A 19,718-nucleotide genomic window follows, 5' to 3' on the forward strand; every position below is an offset into this window, starting at 1 on the left:
CTGAAAAGTGTGATGTGCATTTGTTTTTTCAACCCCCATAAATAGTTTGTTGATGTGCATTTTGTTCCCTCAGTTTGTAGCAGTGTGGCTCCAGCAGCTCCTTCTGCTGGAAAGGTTTGGTCCAGTCTTCTTTGCAGAAGTTTCTCAATTTTCAAGACTTGTCTCAGACAAGTCTGGACTTTGACTAGGCCATTCTTAACTATCCTATAAACATCCTATTGTAGCTCTGGCTGTGTGTTTAGGGTTTTCCTCACTCTGTAAGGTAAACATTTGCCCCAATTTCAGGTCTTGTGCAGCAGCTAATTGATCTTCCATCAGTTCTGACCAGCTTCTAAGTGCTGAAGGGTCATGTGCAGTGCTAGTTTCCAAACAAACAACATTCTGTATGTAGGCAAAACTGACAACTTTCTTATCTGATCAAGCACCTTCTGTCTCCCCTATGCTGCTTGTAGAAAACTACAAAGGGGCTTCATTGAACAGCCTTATTTATTGTGGGATTAACGAAACACCGATGGTTTCTGGTGGCAACTGGTTGCTAATAATTTACTCAGAAGTATTAAAGCGTAAAGAGAGCTGAAAGTGCATGCAATTCCCACTTTTCAGATTTTTAGGGGCTGCAGGTGTTTTCGTAATGTTAAAGCACATATATATAGTTCATGTTATGTTTTCAAATGTCACCAACCAAGTGCTTTTGTGTTTGTCATTACATTTAAACAACAGGGGGCAGGTTGCACTGCGCTGGTGGTAGCAGTGGTTGCCAGGAAGCTGGAGCTGACCAAGGCTGAGAAGCATGTCCACAACTTCATGATGGACACACAACTCTGCAAACGAGTGAGTTACATTTTCTACCTGCACTTACTGTAGTCTGCTGCAGGTTGATTTACAAAGCCTATAAACAAAGTCCCTCTGTAAACTTTTAACCCATGACATTTCCTGTCTATTTTGGATCTTTGTATTTCTATACCATCTTTCTAAAATAATACCCTAAACCATTTTTTCCAAAAGTTTTTTTTTGCTGAAATGGCTTTTGGCAAAAATGACTTAGGCCATTATTTTTAGGAAGGTGACAATATAGAAACTACTGATAATGTTTTAGAAATGAGTACCGGTAGATTTAACCAGTGAAACAGTTATAAACTGGAAACACAAGATGACATCCATCAATCAAATTCAGTCAAGTTTCTTTGTACATCACATTTCAGGAGCAAGGCTGTTCAAAGTGCTTTAAATCATAAAAACACAAAAATAAAAAGTCATGCAAACAACATACAGTCATCAAGTGAGAAACCAGTAAGTGCCCGGCGGCAGCTAGAGATTTCTCTTGTATTTTATAAAAAAATGTTTCAAACTAGCAATGCGGAATGATGGAAAAATTCAATGAATCTGAGAAACACAACGGTAGACATGCCTTCTAACGACAGTGTGAGTTCCAGTGATTTGAATTCAGCAGGTTTTCACCATGAAGCAGAACGTTAATTTGTACTTTTCCCATTTTCCAGCAGACACGAGAGTACGACGCTGACACTGTGTCAGATAGCTTCCACCAGTTTACCTTTATCTTGTATCTCCCATCTCCCACATGGTCCTGTTTAATCATTCAATCAGAAACTGATACACTGAAGCAGAGCCAGATCTGTGATATCAAATGTCTTTTTCACTCTTGTGCCTCAGGTAAAGAACACAGCTGCCAATGTACTCAGGGAAACATGGCTCATTTACAAACACACCAAGCTGGTGAAGAAGATCGATCACGCTAAGGTGCGGAAACACCAGCGCAAGTTTCTCCAAGCCATCCACCAGTAAGTCCTGCACTCCCGTTCGCTCATCAACGTTTTAAACTGACAATTAAAATCTCTCTGCAGAAAGTAAAAATAAGTTTCAATCTCACTTAAGGTTCAAATATTTAGACCTCATATTTGGTTATGTTGCTAACATGGTGAAGAAATGTAGCGATAGTTATGTATTATCACCCTGTAGAGCTGCTCCTTTTATTGTCATACTCACTTACATGTAAGCTTTGACAGATACACACACGCGCACACGCCCTCATACACCCACACACACTCAAAGTATTGTGATGGTCCTTCGTATTTCCCTGCCCCCCTCTCCCCTCCGACCCTCTTTTACCCTGCGCTTACAGCGACAAGTGTAATGGTTTCACTCGTTTCGTGAATGTTGTGAGGTTAAAACTCTGTACTGTGTTCTGTCCTTGTTTTGCTCTATCACCGCAGAGCTCAGAAGTAAGTTAAGTCTTCTATGTATCCTTCTCCTACTGTTTCCTCAACATCCTCCTCCTCCTCCACTCTCCATGTCTGCGTTTGACATGCATGAGGACAAGAATAATAATCTTGGATGCTGATTTTTTTTTTATTATTTATTTATTATTTATTTCAGTGTTCCATTTCCTCCCTTCTCCTTCCCATTCTCTCTTGAATGGAATGAGACAAAAAAAACATCAACATTTTGCCACCAACACTTTGTGTCAGTAATTAAGGGTTGTCTGGAGAGAATGTGTGAAAGAAAAAGCTTCTCGCAGAGAGTGAGCTTGGACCTTTTATTGGCCAAGATCATCCTCATCTACCGCACAAGTATGACTAATATAGCTGCTCCCGGGGCTATATTAATCGTCATCAGCAGAACTCATCCCACACTTTTGATGGTTTTGTGATGACATTTATCCAAACTGTGTAACATACTGTAGTTACATAAAAAAAGCTGAACTGTTTGCTGTTGGTTTTTGTCTTTTTCCTCTCTGAAATAATCTCAAAGCAAACAATCTACAACACAAGAATCAAACTGTGTATAAAAGTCTTTATGTTACATGTTTTTAGACCCTAGTCCATGTTAGACTTGGTTATGCTGGTATTAGACTAACAATGTTATAACCACAACAAAAAACAATATGGTTTCAAAGCTGCTTAAATTTAAGAGCTTTCTTGAGTTTTATACAAAGAAACATTCAATATAATGGAACATTAATAAAAAGTAACTCTATTTAATACTGATCTTAAATGAATTTAAGATTGGAATATTATATCAGAGCAATAAAAATACATTTTTAATTCAGAAATGTATGTGTAATTTAAAGTATATTTAACAACTGCTTAAAGGTTGCTATTTTAGGCAAGGAAAGTTTATTAGTATAGATTTTTTCAAGTCAAAGTGCTTTACATGCTGAGAACATAAAATCATACATTGCAGTGACATAACAGAAAGCAAAATTGGACTATAGACTAAAATTAATGATGTTTCAGTTAATATTATGGAACCTTCAGACAAGCACAACTCTGAACAAAATACGTTTTAACTGTAATTTGAAGGAATTTAGTTTTGACTAAACACTAATCTGTTTATTCCAGATTAATGGAGCATAAAAACTGAATGCTGCTCCTCAATGTTTGGTTCTGATTCTGGGGACACAGAGTAGTGTCGTGTTTGAATTGGACCCAAATGCAGATCAGAGCTGCATTGAAACAGAATATTTTCATAACATGAAATAACTTACAGAACAAATTCAGATCTTGGAAAGTGGGAAGAAAACAGACTCGGTACCAGAAGAGTAACAAAAGGATCTAATAACAAACAATGAAGATCCAGGAGCTTACATAGGAGCTGCGTTTCCATAGCAAATGTGCACAAATCTTTTGGGGGGCGACGAGGAGGGGGTTGTTTGCTTTTTGTAGGTTTGTCACATCATAAAAGACCATCTGGATCTCTTGGATAAAACAAGAACAAACAATGAAACAATTTAATCAATTTAATGAATAAATTATCTTAAATCTGAACAGATTTAAAATGTTTTAAGGCCTAAGTTTGTATCATCGCAGGCGAGTTAAAATACATGTCCAAAGTGAAATGTGATTCTTCCTCTGATCAGAGATCTGCATTCAGAGTGACCCCAGAAAACCCTTCATGTTAGCGGCTTTCACTTTGTCAACAACAAGCACACAGAGGAAAATTCAGTTCAGTTCCATTCAAAATACTGTATTGATCCCAAAGGGAAATTCCGTGTTGTTGTAGCTCATATTGGTTAAAATTCTTCAAAGAATTGCTGTAGAAGGTAATGATTGTAGGCAGGAAAGATCTCCTGTAGCAGCCAGTATTACAGCGAATCTGAAGAAGCCTCTGACTGAAGATGAAGCCTTCCCAATTGTTTTTCCACATTTTCTCAGCAAAAAATCATTACTTTACATGTACAAATGCCTCTTGGGAAGTTGTCCACACATTTAACGTAAAGCATTATGGGTTACTGGAATATGCTGGCTAGTTTTGGGGTTTTTTTGTTATAAAGAGTGACAGAAGACACTTTATAGTGTGGTCAGTCACCATGGAGATCGCAGGCCGTTAGAACGAGATGTTTGTTGCTCTAATAGTGAGTTTGCAATCCGCTCTCAAAACAAAAAAAAACGTGCTAGCTTGTAGAATTTTGGCAGACCGTCACATGCAGTAATAATTTATTCAACAGGCATGCTAACTTGCAGAGTTTGTTGCCAGCATGTGTTTTAAAGCATCACTCTCTTACAAACAAATTGGTAAGGCTTCTCATTTATCAAACCCATGAATGTTCTTGTTTTTCAAAGACAGAAATGTTCCTGGAGACTTTTAACCAAGAGAAACACTTAGGAGAATGTCTTTATGTTTGGACAGTTAACGCCGGGTTCACACACGAGAATTTAAAATTGTCGGCCGCTTTTCAAGCCCTGACTGGCCACACATGGTGACAAAATATTTTAGCTGCAGCAGGTTTGGTGACACGGTGTGTGATTGCCAGCCACACGACATGAGCAACGCACACGAACTGATTTAACTCAGTAACGTTCGAATGTCAGACAGGAAATGTCGCAAAGATCAAATATGAGTTCTGAGTAAACAAATATGGCCGACTGAGAAGAAGCAACGGCGATAGTTTGTAAAATATATTTAACAGAAAAAAAAACAATAAAACCGTCTGAGACATCCACCTGACTTTCTAGTTACTTTGTCTTCTGTGTATCTTGGATTCCCCTCCGTGTTTCTGTCTCCTTGTTTCTGATTGGCTACACATCACATTCAACAGGCTGTGTATTTATTTGTTGTCAGGGAACACCACACACGCTGCCATATCGTTCCAAGACAATCAGCAGATTGATTATTCCTGATTTTAGATCACAGCGGTCCCGGCGTATTTCTCAGAGGACCAGATTACTCTTAACACACACGGCATCTAAGGAATCTCGCTTAAGACTATCTTAAGAGCCATCCTGATAAGCAGGGCATCTTTAAGATTTTCAGAAGGAGAAATGTGGGACAAAAATCGGCATAAAAATCTTGCCGTATTAACTAGACATTATTGACAATGCAGAACTGTTCCTTGAGTCTCAAAAGGAATTTAAAACTCAAAGATCTTGGCAGTTTTGAAACCATGACTGCTGTACTGTCTTTTTGCTTTGAAAGCCAGGAGAAAGGATGACATATAAATAATCACAATAATGAAAATGTGTCCTATTGAAATAGTCTCTCTCTCTCTGCTCTAATATACTGAATGAATAAATGACCTTGAAAGGCCTTCTGTCTCATAATTTGCCAAACAGGGAAATTTGTCCTCTCATACATACAGATGATGGCTGCGTGATGTCACAATAAACCGACTAGCACATTTTTTTAATCCAACTTTCCCAGACTCCACAGTGTCATAATGTATCTGATTAGTGACATAAAGCCACAGAATGGAAGGCATCACAAAACATGTCAGGTGTCTCATTGCAGCATATTCAGAATGTCTGTGTTGCTGCATTTTCGGGAGCGTTAACAGGCCGTTTGTTTCTGGTTAACTCCATCTTTTATCTGTGGCATCGCCTTCACACACATCAGCTTGTGAACATACACATAAACACAGAACAAACTACTGCAGCTCATGCTCACTGTGCACAAAGATCAGTCATGGCTATGGCACGCTTCCTGAGTGACCAGTGTGAGCCTACCACTGAGTTGCCTGCAGCACTGACCAAAGGCATGCCATCTTTTTCCTTTTGTTCATGTCTTACTTTTGGATGAAAACGGATAAGAATGCTTTTGTTTTTTATTTCAAACTGGATTTAAAGGTTTCTCTATGGAAGCATATTGCATTCTTCTGGGAAAACATTTGACCAGTTCAGTATTCAGATTCCTTTCTGACTTAAAACTAGGGGTGGGTGATTTGGCTTAAAATCACGACATATATTTTATTCTGATAAAATCAAAATCTAAATATATTTTCAGTCTAACTATGTGATTCTTTGGACTCTAAGTCTAACACTAACTGCGTTAATGTGGAAAAAGTGTATATGAATCACAAAATTGTAATAAATGGTCCCATTTTATTACACCGCTGATTCCTAAGTTTTAAGTGGAAGTCATGGTTCATATCTCTGCCACTTTTACAGGATCTTATACAACTTTACTGACTTGTGTTAAAATAACAATGTTCTTCTGAATTCAACCGAATTATTTTTAGGAAAAACTTGAAAAATATCAGAATCATTTTAGAAGGATTGGGCTTCTGATCAGGACGCGACCAAAACCCGCTGAAGGGAGTATGTTTCCCTTCTGGCCCAATCTCCAGCAATAGTCGAGGACAGTTATGGATTTATTTTTAAAAATCCTTTTTGATATTCTGTATTATTTATTTGTCTCTTTATGGGAGAAAAAAACAATTCAGCTAATACCATTTATTTAACAAATATTGGTTTTGGCATTTGTTATCATGTTTAGGTTGCTGATAGAAGAACAAAAAGTAAGTTGTCTTAGGTGAGAAACTTGCTCACAAACAACACCCTCTGTCATCACTGTGTTCTTATCCCTCAGCTTTAGTTTGCTCCTTCCCTTGATGCAGAGATTCCACCTGTTCATATTTATAGGGCAAAAAGTGTTTTCAACTGAAAGAGTGCTCACTATATCATCTTTTGTTCTATTATTAAGCTATACATTTAAAAACAAAGAATAATTTGTGAACTATTAACAACAGAAGTAGTACTGTGGTTCTGGAGAGCATATTAGGATCCAGAGATAATATTGTATTACATTTTTGAGAGGTGTGTCTAAAAGAGCTTTTTTGTGTTATTCAATTGAACGGCATTGGAAAGTCTATTGTAATTTATTGATATTTTAAATTTCTCAATTTCTACCTTTCTGACTCTAAAATATGATTACAATTTCCCTTTAGCAGAATATTTAATGTTTCTGTTAAGTTAGATGCTCAAAAAACTTTTTTTTAAAAGTTTTTTTTTCCTGGAACTTCTGTGGTATAGTCTCCTGTGTGGTGCTTTAAAGTGGACATATCTAGCTTTTAAATCTTTCCTTTTCATATGTAAATCATTCACGTATGGTCTATATGAAGAACAACTGCAATGCTCTCGTCTGAATTCCACAGACCCACCTTTGCTCTGACGCATTGTAGAGCAACCCATTTTGCTGGGGTTTTTAAAATGTGAATAAGACATTTTATGCCCCTCCAGGTTGCACAACATTCCACTCCACCCTGTTCGGCCATTTTGTAGTTTGATAGTACAGTAGTGATACAGTTATCTACTAGCAGAGAAACTTTTTTTATTAAAAATGACAACAATGGTAGACTTTCTATCCAACATGTTGGAGCCAGAATCTGACAAAGAGCAGGAGAAAGAAACCAACAAAACTGCAGATCCACCATGGTGTTACTACTTACACCCTCAACATCCATACCAACTACCTATAATATGAAGTATAGTTAAGCTGCAGTGTCCAACTCTTGGGGTGTGCTGTGGTGGTGCAGGGGGTTAGCACGCCCCACATTTGGAGGCCTTAGACCCGCGGACGTCGCTGGTTCGACTCCCGGTCCCGACGATGTCCTCCTTCAAAAATGGCGCTGGCTCAGCTGGCTGCCTGCAGACGCAGCTCCTGTCGTGTGTGTGTTAATCTGTGTATAAAAAAATCTTGCTGTAACTGCGAAATAATTTCCCTGCTGGGATGAATAAAGTAATTCTTATTCTTAAAATGTCAGATACCTTTTAAAATATTAATGCTACCACAATATGAATGAAGTAAACACAGCAGGACATAATTAAGGAGTTAGCTGGCAGTAGCATTAAGAACGCCACTTGGATAATTTTTGTTCCCTAAGACCAAATCAAAGCTGTATCGTTTCTTTCAGAGAAAAACCTGACAACTATCAAGACTTTACCAAAGTAATTTTTGGCTCACAGTGACCTTTGGGTGTAAACAGGTTAGCTAAAGTTATAGGTTATCACCAGCTTTCTTGTCAACAGTGGTTGTTCAGGACGTCACTGTTTCCAGCTTTTCTAGTCGATATGTATGTAGAAAACTTGGGATGGGTGACATAAACTTTTAAAATTACCACCGGTTGTCATGAATTGTGTGGTGTTGTTGGTGGTGGGGATGGACATGCCACCCAGGTTATGGTGAGAATGGTGGTTTTAATCAAGAACACAGAAATCCAGGCAGTACAGGTGAGCAATGAGACAAGGAAACGCAGGCACTGGCGTGACATTAGACACACGACATGACAAGGATCTGACAAGGATCTGGGCACACAGGTGGGATAAAATACACAAGGGGTAATCAGGGAACACGAGACACAGCTGGGAGCAATGAGGGGCAAAGGATACGACACATGAACTAAATAGACACAGAAAACCAAATCCTCACACTGGTATTTATTGCAAAACAATAAAAGTGATGCTAAAAATGTATTTAAGAAATTCTCACTGTCTATTTGGGTAATAGACAGCAGATCTACGTCAAGCACTTAAAAAATGTAATCATTAAAAAATAAGTTAGTTCAGAACATTAAGATGTCTGATTCTATCACTAAGTAGAACAGAAAAACTGCACTTTGTTATAGTTTCAAATATATTCATATTGACTGACACTCTTCTGAAACAAACTGTGGCTATGGTTACTGAATGTTAGTTTTGGGTTTGCAAAGGTTATTAGGGTTAGTTAAACCTGGTCTATACAATCGCAATTGTCATCATGAAACAATTGGCATAAAAATGATTAATGATGCAATAATTGCCAATCCTTTGGCAAGTCTTTAAGTTGTTCTCCATCTTGCTAATGCCTGGCTCACACTGGAAGATTTTAATACAGTCGACCAATTTTCAAAACCTGAGACCTCACAAACGACAATGAAAATTTTTAGGTATAACAGTTTTGGTCATGCAGTGTGTTGTGCTCAGTCACACAACAGGAACAACACATCACACGCGAATCAATTTCACTCACCAACATTCAGATGTCATGTGAAATGTTGTGAAACCAAGCAGGAGTTCAGAGTAAACAAACATGGCTGACTGGACAGAAGCAGTGGCAAAAGTTTGTGGAATAAATTTGATAGAGAAAAAAACAATACAAAGCTGCCTCCAGCATCCACAGGACTTTCTGGTGCTTCATGGCAAGTTGTTTTGTTTTCTGTGTATCTTAGATCTCCCTCCATGCTTACATCACCTCTCTTTCTGATTGGCTACACATCACATTCAACAGTCTGTGTTCTCATTTGTTGTCAGGGAACACCACACATGCTACGATATTGGGCCAAGACAATCCAACATGTCCTTCTGAGATTACCAGATCACTCTTAGCACATCAGAAATATCTCTTAAGGTTATCCTAAGAGCCACCCTGATGATCGGGGGGGTCTTAAGATTGATGGAAGGAGAAAACTGGGACAAAAATTAACATAAAAACCTTGAACTAGGCATAAATGTTGAGTTAGTTTGTTTAATTTGCTATTTGAGCTGTTTGGACTGTAGGACAATTCTTATATTCTTATATATACAGTTAACTTTGGCCCCAACTTTGTCATGAAAATCTAATTATATTAGTTTGTAGATTTCAGAGTCACAGGACATAACGGTTGGCACACAGACCTTTGTCTCTGCAGTATAATGGTAGAGAAATGATAAGATAAACAATAAGTTGCTATGCAATCCTTCTGGAACATTTTATCATTTTATTGTTGTAAGTTTCTACCATCCAGAGTTATCCTGCAAATAAAGTTAACTTTTTCTTTTTTGGCTGATATCTCCATGTCAGGTTTCAAGCAGTCGCATTATTCAGTGCAGCTGTAAGAGAAGTAATGGAGCGGTCCAAGCAGTGAAGTCTGTTTAGGGTGATTTGATTTATCATTTTGACTGATGTAAGCTGCAAGATCATGCTGCCAAAAAGAGGGTCGAAGATGTTTTGCATTTTCATTCATATTCTTATATAAATCCACCAGGGAATGTAATGAAAACACAGTAGAATTTTAACACCAAGTTACTGATTATTTACCAAAGAAATCCTATGTGTTCTGTGAGGCTTTAAAGTTGCTGTACTCAAAACACCTCTCTTAAAAAGTTTCTAGAAGCCTGCCCCATCGCCCACCCCTACCTGCAACAAGATAGTAACTCAAAATAACCTTCCTTCACGTCAGCAATACCTTCTGCTCCCTGCTGCTTCGAAATGTTTTTAAAAACACACAGGTCTTTAAAATCACTGAAAATGAGTGTAGTATGCTTCTGTACTTCTGCATGTTTTGGTTTGCAATGTATTTACCAAGACCAAGTATGCTTGCTTTTATGCACATCTCCTTGTATTCTATATATACATATACAGTTTTGCAAAGTATATGTATGTACTGATTTGAAAGATACAGTATTTTTACAATGCATGTGTTTTATTTCAGCTTGATTGATATGAGAACACAGCAAATAAAATGTATTTCCCTCCTCTTTCTTTCTTCTTTACTGGCCTTTCTTTCCCCTTTTTTATTCCTTAAAACCACATATTCTCTCCTTCTTGCTCTCTTTTCTCCACATTTATCATTGCATCCGTCTTTCTCTACTTTGCCTTCTATCTTTCTCCTGTTAACATCCCCCCTTGCCCCCACTCAGACTACGCAGCGTGAAGATGGAGCAGAGAAAACTCAATGATCAGGCCAACACCTTGGTGGACCTTGCAAAGGTAAGGCTTCTTCGCTTTTACAAAACAAAACTTTCTATACTAAGCTGCTAAAATCTTAACGCAAAGCTGATTTGAATAAAACTATATACCAAAAAAGTCTTATTTACAGCCTTTCTGAACCATAATAAAAAAAAAAAAATCAAAATTTCATATTCAGAAAGATGCAAAGTTACAGAAAAGTGTTTTTGAACTCTTTATTAAAGCATTTTTGCAGTGGAAGGTGAAGTTAAGACGTGATAAACAAGAGATAAAGACTGTTTAGACATCAGAAACTGTAGAGAGTGTAAAAAGGTGCATGGATGTCAAAGAGAATTGTAAAGAACATAAATGAAGAAATGTACACATATGAGAAGTAGGATCAAGTTAGCCTGGTAAAAACTAACACCTTGCTTTGTACAGAAAATGTAAACTCTTGGCTGATGATAAACAATTGCTTGCTGGAAGCATGGACTCTGTTGAAGTTTTAAACAATTTTATCTGATTTCACTCAGTTGCTAACATTTGGCCATGACATATGTAATGCGCCGACTTGACCGTGAAGGAAGCTGCGCTATGAAGCTTACCAGAAGTTGCTGCACTGTAAACAACCATCCTCTACTGCCAGCAATAAAATTACTTTAACATTCCTCTTGGCCTGACTTGCTCTCACTAATTGCTCAATATTTTGGAAACATGGCCGATGCAAACTGCCACTGATAAGCTACAACCCTATAAAGGCAGACTATAATAGATAAACAGCACAAAATCTCAATGTCATTGTTCACAACTCCTTCTTTTCACTGATCGACCCGGATGAAAAAAGTCCAACAGTTGACATGCAGTCACATGGTTTCAGGACGTTCATATTCACACACACCTTTCATACAACAGTGCAGATCGCCAGGGAGACGCCCCTCCCGCTTCAGCATACTTCATGCCCCAAACCTCCTGGGTTCCCCCCTCTTCATTCTCCCTCCATTTTATAATGAAACGGTCATGGAGCTAGCACCACGGTCTTCCCTAGGCAGCCTACTCTGTGAACAACAATGTTACAATTTCCATGCAGGAATAATTAATCATTTGCCAGTCTTATTTTTATCACAGTTATTTAGTGAAGAATAGTACAATTCCTCACTGTATCAGATAAACGTTCCTCAAAAGTATCCATGTCTGAAGAGAAACATCAACACTGATGTCTGAGCATATTAACTAACAAACTTCTAGCCAATCACACAGTCCCTCACACAGAGCTCTGCTGACATTGTTGGACCAGGTTCTGGTGTCGAGTTCAGCCTCTGTGCAAACAAAATGAGGCGATTTTCATCACGTGTCTGCAGTAATGAGAGCCGATTTCGGCACTTCAGATGAAGTATGTCGGGCCTTTAGCGTTTTGTAGGCACTCAGCCAAAGTCCTGGCTTGAATATGACTGAGAATCTGTGGAGGAAGTTAAAAATTAGGGTGATGGCAAGGAAATATTCCAACCTCAAACACTTGCTTGTCTCCTTTCCTATGAGAAACCAACTTCCTGGTTAAATGAAAAAGAATTTTTTACATCTAAATCTGTCAGGTATAGTAATAATTTGGGGCTTAACTGTATTCTGTTCTGCACTTAGGAGAGCTGGCAGGCTAATAGCTGTAACCATGATACATTTAATTTCTTGCAGTACAGAAATATTGAACTGCCAGAGCAAAGAAATAAATTCAAGAGTTGTATCTTGTTATAACGAGACAAAAGTCATTTTAACCAGATATTAAAACCGTTATAATTACTTTAAGGCATTATAATGAGTTTTAAATCTTATCAAAATTAAAATATGTTCTTGTTTAAGCGAGAGGTCGTAACTGTAGAACGTAATGTTTGAATGTCATCTAGAGGAAACGGAGGGAGAAGGTAGTCAGCAGGACCTCATATATTACTTTTTAAGAATTTGCAGTCTGTCAGAGGAACATATCTTTATATCTCATTATACAAGAAAACGTTCTTATTTTAGTGAGTTTAGGGTCTCTTTAAAATGAGAGTTTTTCATATAAACAGGATTAATATTCTGAATTTGTTTCTTATCTGGCAGGTAAATGTTTCCATAGAGAGGGTAACAGAAGACAATTCAAAAGAAACAATAAAACAAAACAGGTTTTTTTATTGAGTTCACCTAATAACATCATCCAAATCAGTAATCATATGTCATAATATGATACATTATTATCTCTCTGTAACATTTTTATAAATTAAAATATCACAGCAACAGTCACTGTATCTGAAGCTATATATTTAGCTCCTGGCTTAATATTTAGTGTAGCGCTCTCACCTGGAATTTCAAACTAACTAGAAAGTTAGTTTTTCTAGTTTAATACCTTTTCTAGTTTTCCATGTAAAAGAATAAATCCAAATTTTTACATCTATGTGAATCAAGTTTTATTCATTTCTAATATCTGTAACTAGCTAAGCCAAGTTTACACCAGCTATATCATTATTTAAGATTGATCCACTGGAAATGCTCTGGAGGCATATTGACTCTGACTTTTAATGTCATTTGGAAGTTAATTAAAATTAAATTTCCAACCAGGGCATTTTATGTCTAGAAGATCCCTACATTTTAAGTCTTAATTTAAAGAACAATTTGCAGATGATTTTGCTAAAGTAGCTCACCCTGTTCTATAACACGTAAAACTAAAATGTTGTATGTGTTATTTTGCTAAGTATTTAGTTTCAAGCAAAATATTTGGTTTTATGCTAAATTTTAGTTAGCATATTTAGTGTGAGGCTAATTTATATAATTTGTAAAATAATGAATGATTTGAACAACATGGTAGAAAATATGATTCTCTTTTTTCTCTTATGAGAAGCCAATAAACATAAATTATTGCTGTTAATTTTTGAATGTGTAACTTTGCAAACTTTCACCACAAGAGAAACAAGCAAGCAGCAGCTCAGCAGCTTTGGGTTTGTTTATTTGAAGTATTTGAAAGTTGAAATATTTGACTAGTAGATTAAAGGGATACTTTGTTGTTTTATTATCTTTTGAGAGATGCATGTCTGATTTCCTGTCAGAAACAAACTTTCTGATTGAATCTCTGAATCTGCCAGAGGTAGGAATCATTTTAGCCTTGACTGTATTTACCCCTTAAAGTTTAAAAGTGTAATTAAGCTTAAAAACACACAAACATTAACCTAGATTTTTATGATGCACATAACTTTACAACTGTAACAGAAAATTCTTTTGACATTCCAGCTGCTGCAGATGCACATTCTGTAACATTGGCCCCGCTGCTGGCTCTGCAGAACAATAAGTGCCTTTATAATGGAAACCCTTTTAATTACATAAATGGATCTTCTCAATCAAATGCATAAGGTATTAAAAGCCTTCCCTGGCTATAAATGTACTGGAGAGGCTGGTTGTTAAATGTATGAGATGATATAATCTATGCTGACATGCTGAAACTGCGTGGCTCCAGTTCTTCTCCAGCTTCCTGATATTTTTCTTTTTACTAACTAATGAACTTAGCTGAGTGTTGGATTTTATGATGAACATGAAGCTTTTTTTCATGCTTCAGTTTTTAATATTAGTTCATGTCCAATGGTTTTCTGGATTTTGAATTGTGAAACAATTCTTTCTCCTTCTTCCTGTTCGCCCTGAAACACATGTCCTCTGTCTCCCTGGTCAGACCCAGAATGTGATGTATGACTTGGTGTCGGAGCTGCAGGAGCGCAGCGAGGAGCTGGACAAGCGGATCGGGACACTGGAGGACAAGCTGGACTCGGTGGCGGGCAGCTTGCAGGCACTGCCCTGCCTCATCTCCCAAGCCATAACCCAGCAGCAGCAGGACTTCCTGGACGGCTTCGTTCACCGCTTCCGGCCTGCCTCGCTAGCGTCGGAGCGCTCTGAACGCTCAGACAGATCTTGGACTTCCACCACCCGTAGGCGGCGCTCTCCCTCCACAGCACCACACACGTCTTCTGACAGTGGATAACCTTGAGGAACCCTGTATTAGTCCGCCGTATCAGACAGCACCTTTTTTCCAAACACCCCCCCTCACCACATCCTGTCTGATCCAAAGCTGTCCCTGCATCCACTGCGAGTCCATGTCTGGACTAATAATTAACCATATCTTGACCCCGTGACCTGATTCTCACCTCTATTCTCTCTCTTCCTCTTCCTCTCCGACTCTCTCTCTTTCCCTCTCTGTCTCTTTCTCTCTCTCTTGCCTAGTCTCTCCCTTTTTTTCCATTCTCCCACATCAACCCAAAAAAAAAGAAAGAATCCAAAACCTCCAAAGTCCAGTTTTTCTGTAACTGAGCCTCTCAGCACACATAATTCTGGATTAGAGCTACTCAAAAAGAACAAGAAAAGGCAAACAATTAACGGGGAAAACACAAAATGCATCCAAAAATGTCAAAGAGAAAAAAAAAAGATAAAAAAATGACAGAGATAATGTAGAGGTATGGTTTATGTTTTAGCCATTGTGTGGCTGTTCCTGTTAGCTTTTTTGTAAAAGCCCTTGTATAGTTAAAAAAATGACTGAGTTCAGGGTCGCTGGAGTGAGAGCTGGCTATCACACCGGAGAGTCCTTAACCACACGGGGTGGGGGGATGTTGGTCTGTGGAGCAGAGGTCCTCGGGTCACCTGCTGGCCCTCTGGGGCCACGGAGGACATCTGTCCACCCATCTGTCCGTTTCTCTGTTTGTCCAAGGAGAGGATCCAGATAAACCATTTGATTTCCTTCACAAAAAGACAGGTGTCATGGATTCTTTCTCACAGCTTAGGGTGAAAGCTTTAGGAGAAACCACGAAAGCTCTGACTCCAGGTCAGTGTCTGAAAATGCACTTCAAGAGGAGGAGAAATGGTCGCATGAAAAGAGGATGGACATGGCATTACTCCAAGGTAGGGGAAATGTACTCGTTTGCCAACTTCAAGGTATCAGCTTCCTTGTTCTTACCAAGGAAGAAAAAAAAAGAGAGCAACTATCTTTTTTAGTTACATATTGACATGTGATTTTTCAGTGCCTGAATGTATAAATAGTATAGGGTTATTTAATTACTAATTTCAAAGCTTTTTTACAATGTTAGTCTGAATACAGCATTGCATTCCTTTTTCAGATACATTCCTCTCCAAAAATGTAAAGAAACTGTCTTAATGTAATGCATATCATTGCCTCCATTACACCGCAACTCCAAACATCTTCTTTTTTTTGATTCCTGTTTCTACTAACAGTAACAAATGAAAAGTTCAGAAATGAACGTAGAGAATATTTGTTAGTCTGACTTCTGGCTCAGTGCTGCACACCACAATGAAACATGATGTAGTCTACCTTTCTCACCAGTTAATTAGAGCTTCCTGTGGTCTTGGGAAATCGGCATGGCTTGAATGGCGCTGTTATACAGCCACACATCAGCGGAGGAACTGAGAAACCTACCTGGCTCCTTTGCATGGTTCTGTTGCAAAATAATGAGAGATCACAATCTTCCTGGCTTGATTATTTTACAATTGTTTTTGATTTCATTATCGTACTTCTGTTTGTTTGTTTGTTTGTTGCTTTCTATCCTTTTTTAAATACATTTTTACTTTTTTAACTAGGATATTTAGCATTTTAGATTTGCCGATCTTAGAGAGTTGCGGTAATGTTAATTCTGTAATGCATTCCCTGTTTAAAATATGAGGTGAGGGTTAAAAAGTCACTATTACAAAAAAATATTGAAAGGATCCAAATAAAAGTGTTGAAGAAACTTAGAACAGTGAGCCGATCCGTCTTTAAATGGGAAAGAAACGCTTCCGTTCCACCCGACTTTCTTGCTGACTGTTTGACTGTTATCACTCCTATGTCTGAGCTATAAATATGAAATAAAATTCATATTAGCTAAATTGGTTGGACTATAAAAACTAGGCCACTAAATGCCAGTTTTGCAACATACAAAAACAGTTTACTTTTTTTTCACAGAATTTGAAAAAAAAAGTGAATTTATGTGTTATTGGTCCCTACTGTGAAACTATTCCTACATGATGGTTCACCTTCCAGATCTAGATAGGAGGAAGGCCCAATAAAATGATAAAACTGAGAGCTCCAGTGAACCTGTGGTGTATATTTTGCATGATTAAACATATAAACTGTGGCCTCTGGAAAACAGGGACATCCCACTGAGCAAAAGCTGCGGCTTCAGTGTCCAGATGAGGCAAAGCTCCACCAAACATTAAAGGGTTCATCTGGATTTTTTGAAGAGCGGTTCTGCAAATGTATTATTATTAATAAAAGTTCAATTTCCTGCAGTAGAAAGATGTTAATCTCTGAGAGGTTACTGTAAAAGTAAAGATATCCTTGGAGTGCAGATCAGCCCCCATCATGTTTTAGTGGACTTTAACAGGTTTTTGCAACTAAAACTCATGTTTGTCTTTTAAAGTCTGGAGTTGATCGCCGTGGAGGAGAGGCTATGGCAGGCCATTTTAACATAAAATCTGTTTCAGCTATCTATAATTATGTTCCAGGGATCTAAAAAAGAGCTTTGACTAGAGACACATACATTTTGACTCTTTTGAATGATAATTTAAGATATTTGTATTTATGTTTTGGCTAAAAAGAAGAATTCAAGACGTCTTCAGTAACATTTCGACAAATCATTATACTTTTCAAAAATCTCAAATGACATTGCCAGATTCGTCATCATCCGTAACACACACAACCATAATTACAATTCAAGAAGATTGTAATTAAAGTTACTAGACAAGATAACTATTTTGCCTAGTAGAAATATAAATAGAGAAATTTTAATTTATGTCTAGCCATAAACCTACCTCAGATATCTCTTGCGAAGTTGATTTTATATTAAAACAGCCTGCCAAAGTGAACAATTTTCAGTCTTTTCAGTGAAGAAGAGCACCTGTTGGCCATTGTGTAAATTAGACTCAATTTACATCCATCAACCATCAACATGGTACTTTCTGCCTCATCAGTGCACATTTACGGCTTATTGATTTCCTCTTATTGTTGGGATCTGCCTCTCCTGATAGTAAGTCACTGACTCTTACTGATAAGAACTTTGCAGAACTTCTCTTCAAAAAAATCTAAGCTGACTCTGACTCTATCCTGAAGTTTTAGTGGAACCTTTGGAAACACTTGTTTTTGTCCAAGACTGGGCCATAATCAATTATTTTCTTTTATTAACAAAACCTCACTTTCCATCCTACCTTTGTGTGCTTCTTTGTGTTAATCTATTGCATATTCTTCCAAAGGAATGTTGCCATGCTAATGTCTTAAATTGTGAAAAACTTCACGCAGTATGAATGCCTTTGAAAGGCACCGTCACTTATATAAAATTAAAATTTCCAACAAACCCAATACCTGTAAAACTTTAAGCGCATAATTTCAATGCACAATGTATTTCATTTTCAAACTGAACACCTTATTTTTATTTTGAATTTGGAAAGTGTTTTTAGTTCAAAGTTGAAGAAATAATGATAAGACATGCTTGCATTTTCACACTATCCTGGCAGATAAGAACAACAGCATTTTATTTTAAGTGTCAGGGAAATAATGACTTGAACAACAACATGTCTTATTGATATCACTTGGAGGAAAGTTTGCTTATTTAAAAAAAACATAGCTGACTCTGCCTTGATAACAAGATGGCTCCTTTTCAAACAATTATTAAATTGTTTGAAAAGGAGAGAGAAAGTAATACAGTTACTGATAAAGAATCGTAGTTTCAGAAGGTATTGTGATGCCAACTTATTCTCGCCATTCTCCACTAAATTTATTCTTCTCTTAGATGTCTAAAATTCACTTTAGATATCTATTAAAGTTTCAGTCCAATTCTAGCCAAAACATCTGTCAAGAATTTAGGAGCAGTTTAGATTAATTCCATTTCACCATCATATTCCAGATTGCTAAGATAACAGAGCCAGGAGGGAAACCCAGAAATCCTCATAATCATTGGTTGGCTTATGTCAGAAGGTATGTAAATATTCCCTCTGGTTCTCCTTCCATCGGGAATGCTCAGCACACCTTCAGAGCGAGGCTGCTAGGAGGTATCTCTTCCAATCCACTTCAGTCTCTTCAACTTCTTTCAGTGCAGAGGAGCAGCAGCTCCATTTACATCGGTCTCCAAATGATGAAGCTTCTCTCAGTGCCTCTGAGTTTAAGAAGCTTCAGTTTTGTCTCTTTCTATTGGCTTCTTCAGATCAACACCTTCAACTTGCTTCAGAGTCTGAGGCCAAGGAAAAAGCTGGACTTCTCCCTCTGAGTTGGGTTGCAAGTCTTTGCCTGCTCAGATAGTCTGGTAGATTGTTTCCAAAGGTGCAACGTTTGTTACATTTCCAGCTGTTGTGTTTCTCTTTCAGATTTTGTCAATCCAAACAAATCCTTTGAGCAACCTGACTCTGAGAGCAACTTCCTTCTTTGCAGAATGTAAACAAAAATGGAGTGGGATCAGCGTTTAGCGGTTGTAGAATTTCTCTTTTGTCTTTGGCTAAAGACCACAAACCATTTCTCCCTCAAATCTAGACTTGCACTCTTGTTTTGGTCGTATTTATCCAGAATGCCCTGCCCTATAGTCTGTTTCCTGCCCTATAGTCTGTTTCCTGCCCTATAGTTTGCTTCCTGCCCTATAGTTTGCTTCACATGTGCATTTGAACAACACCAGAGTTCACTTCAACCGAACTGAGACCCAGGTTTGTAGATGGACCAGAATTCACTTTTTTGGTCCACATCAAAGTTTGATTGCGCATTTATATCTTCCTAAACAAACCCCACTTTCTAGTCAAATGAACTAAAGTTTGATAAAAACTTTAAA

The 19,718-nt window shown here is 37.8% G+C and overlaps 1 protein-coding gene across 2 annotated transcripts in view; it reads left to right on the plus strand.

Moving 5' to 3' along the window:
- LOC102217965 (small conductance calcium-activated potassium channel protein 2-like) overlaps positions 1–16,665 on the plus strand; it is an 86,759-nt gene extending 70,094 nt beyond the window's left edge. The window contains exons 6-10 of one of the 2 annotated variants that reach the window (XM_023335198.1): positions 721–831; positions 1,672–1,799; positions 2,232–2,240; positions 10,890–10,959; positions 14,603–16,665. In XM_023335198.1, coding sequence (XP_023190966.1) covers positions 721–831; positions 1,672–1,799; positions 2,232–2,240; positions 10,890–10,959; positions 14,603–14,908 — 624 coding nt within the window. In that variant the 3' untranslated portion in view covers positions 14,909–16,665. The remainder of the gene's footprint in view (positions 1–720; positions 832–1,671; positions 1,800–2,231; positions 2,241–10,889; positions 10,960–14,602) is intronic. The other variant, XM_005811058.2, reaches the window with a different exon arrangement.
- Positions 16,666–19,718: the final 3,053 nt, after the last annotated feature.

The sequence above is a fragment of the Xiphophorus maculatus genome, chromosome 6 (assembly GCF_002775205.1).
Source record: "Xiphophorus maculatus strain JP 163 A chromosome 6, X_maculatus-5.0-male, whole genome shotgun sequence".
Lineage (NCBI taxonomy): Eukaryota > Metazoa > Chordata > Actinopteri > Cyprinodontiformes > Poeciliidae > Xiphophorus > Xiphophorus maculatus.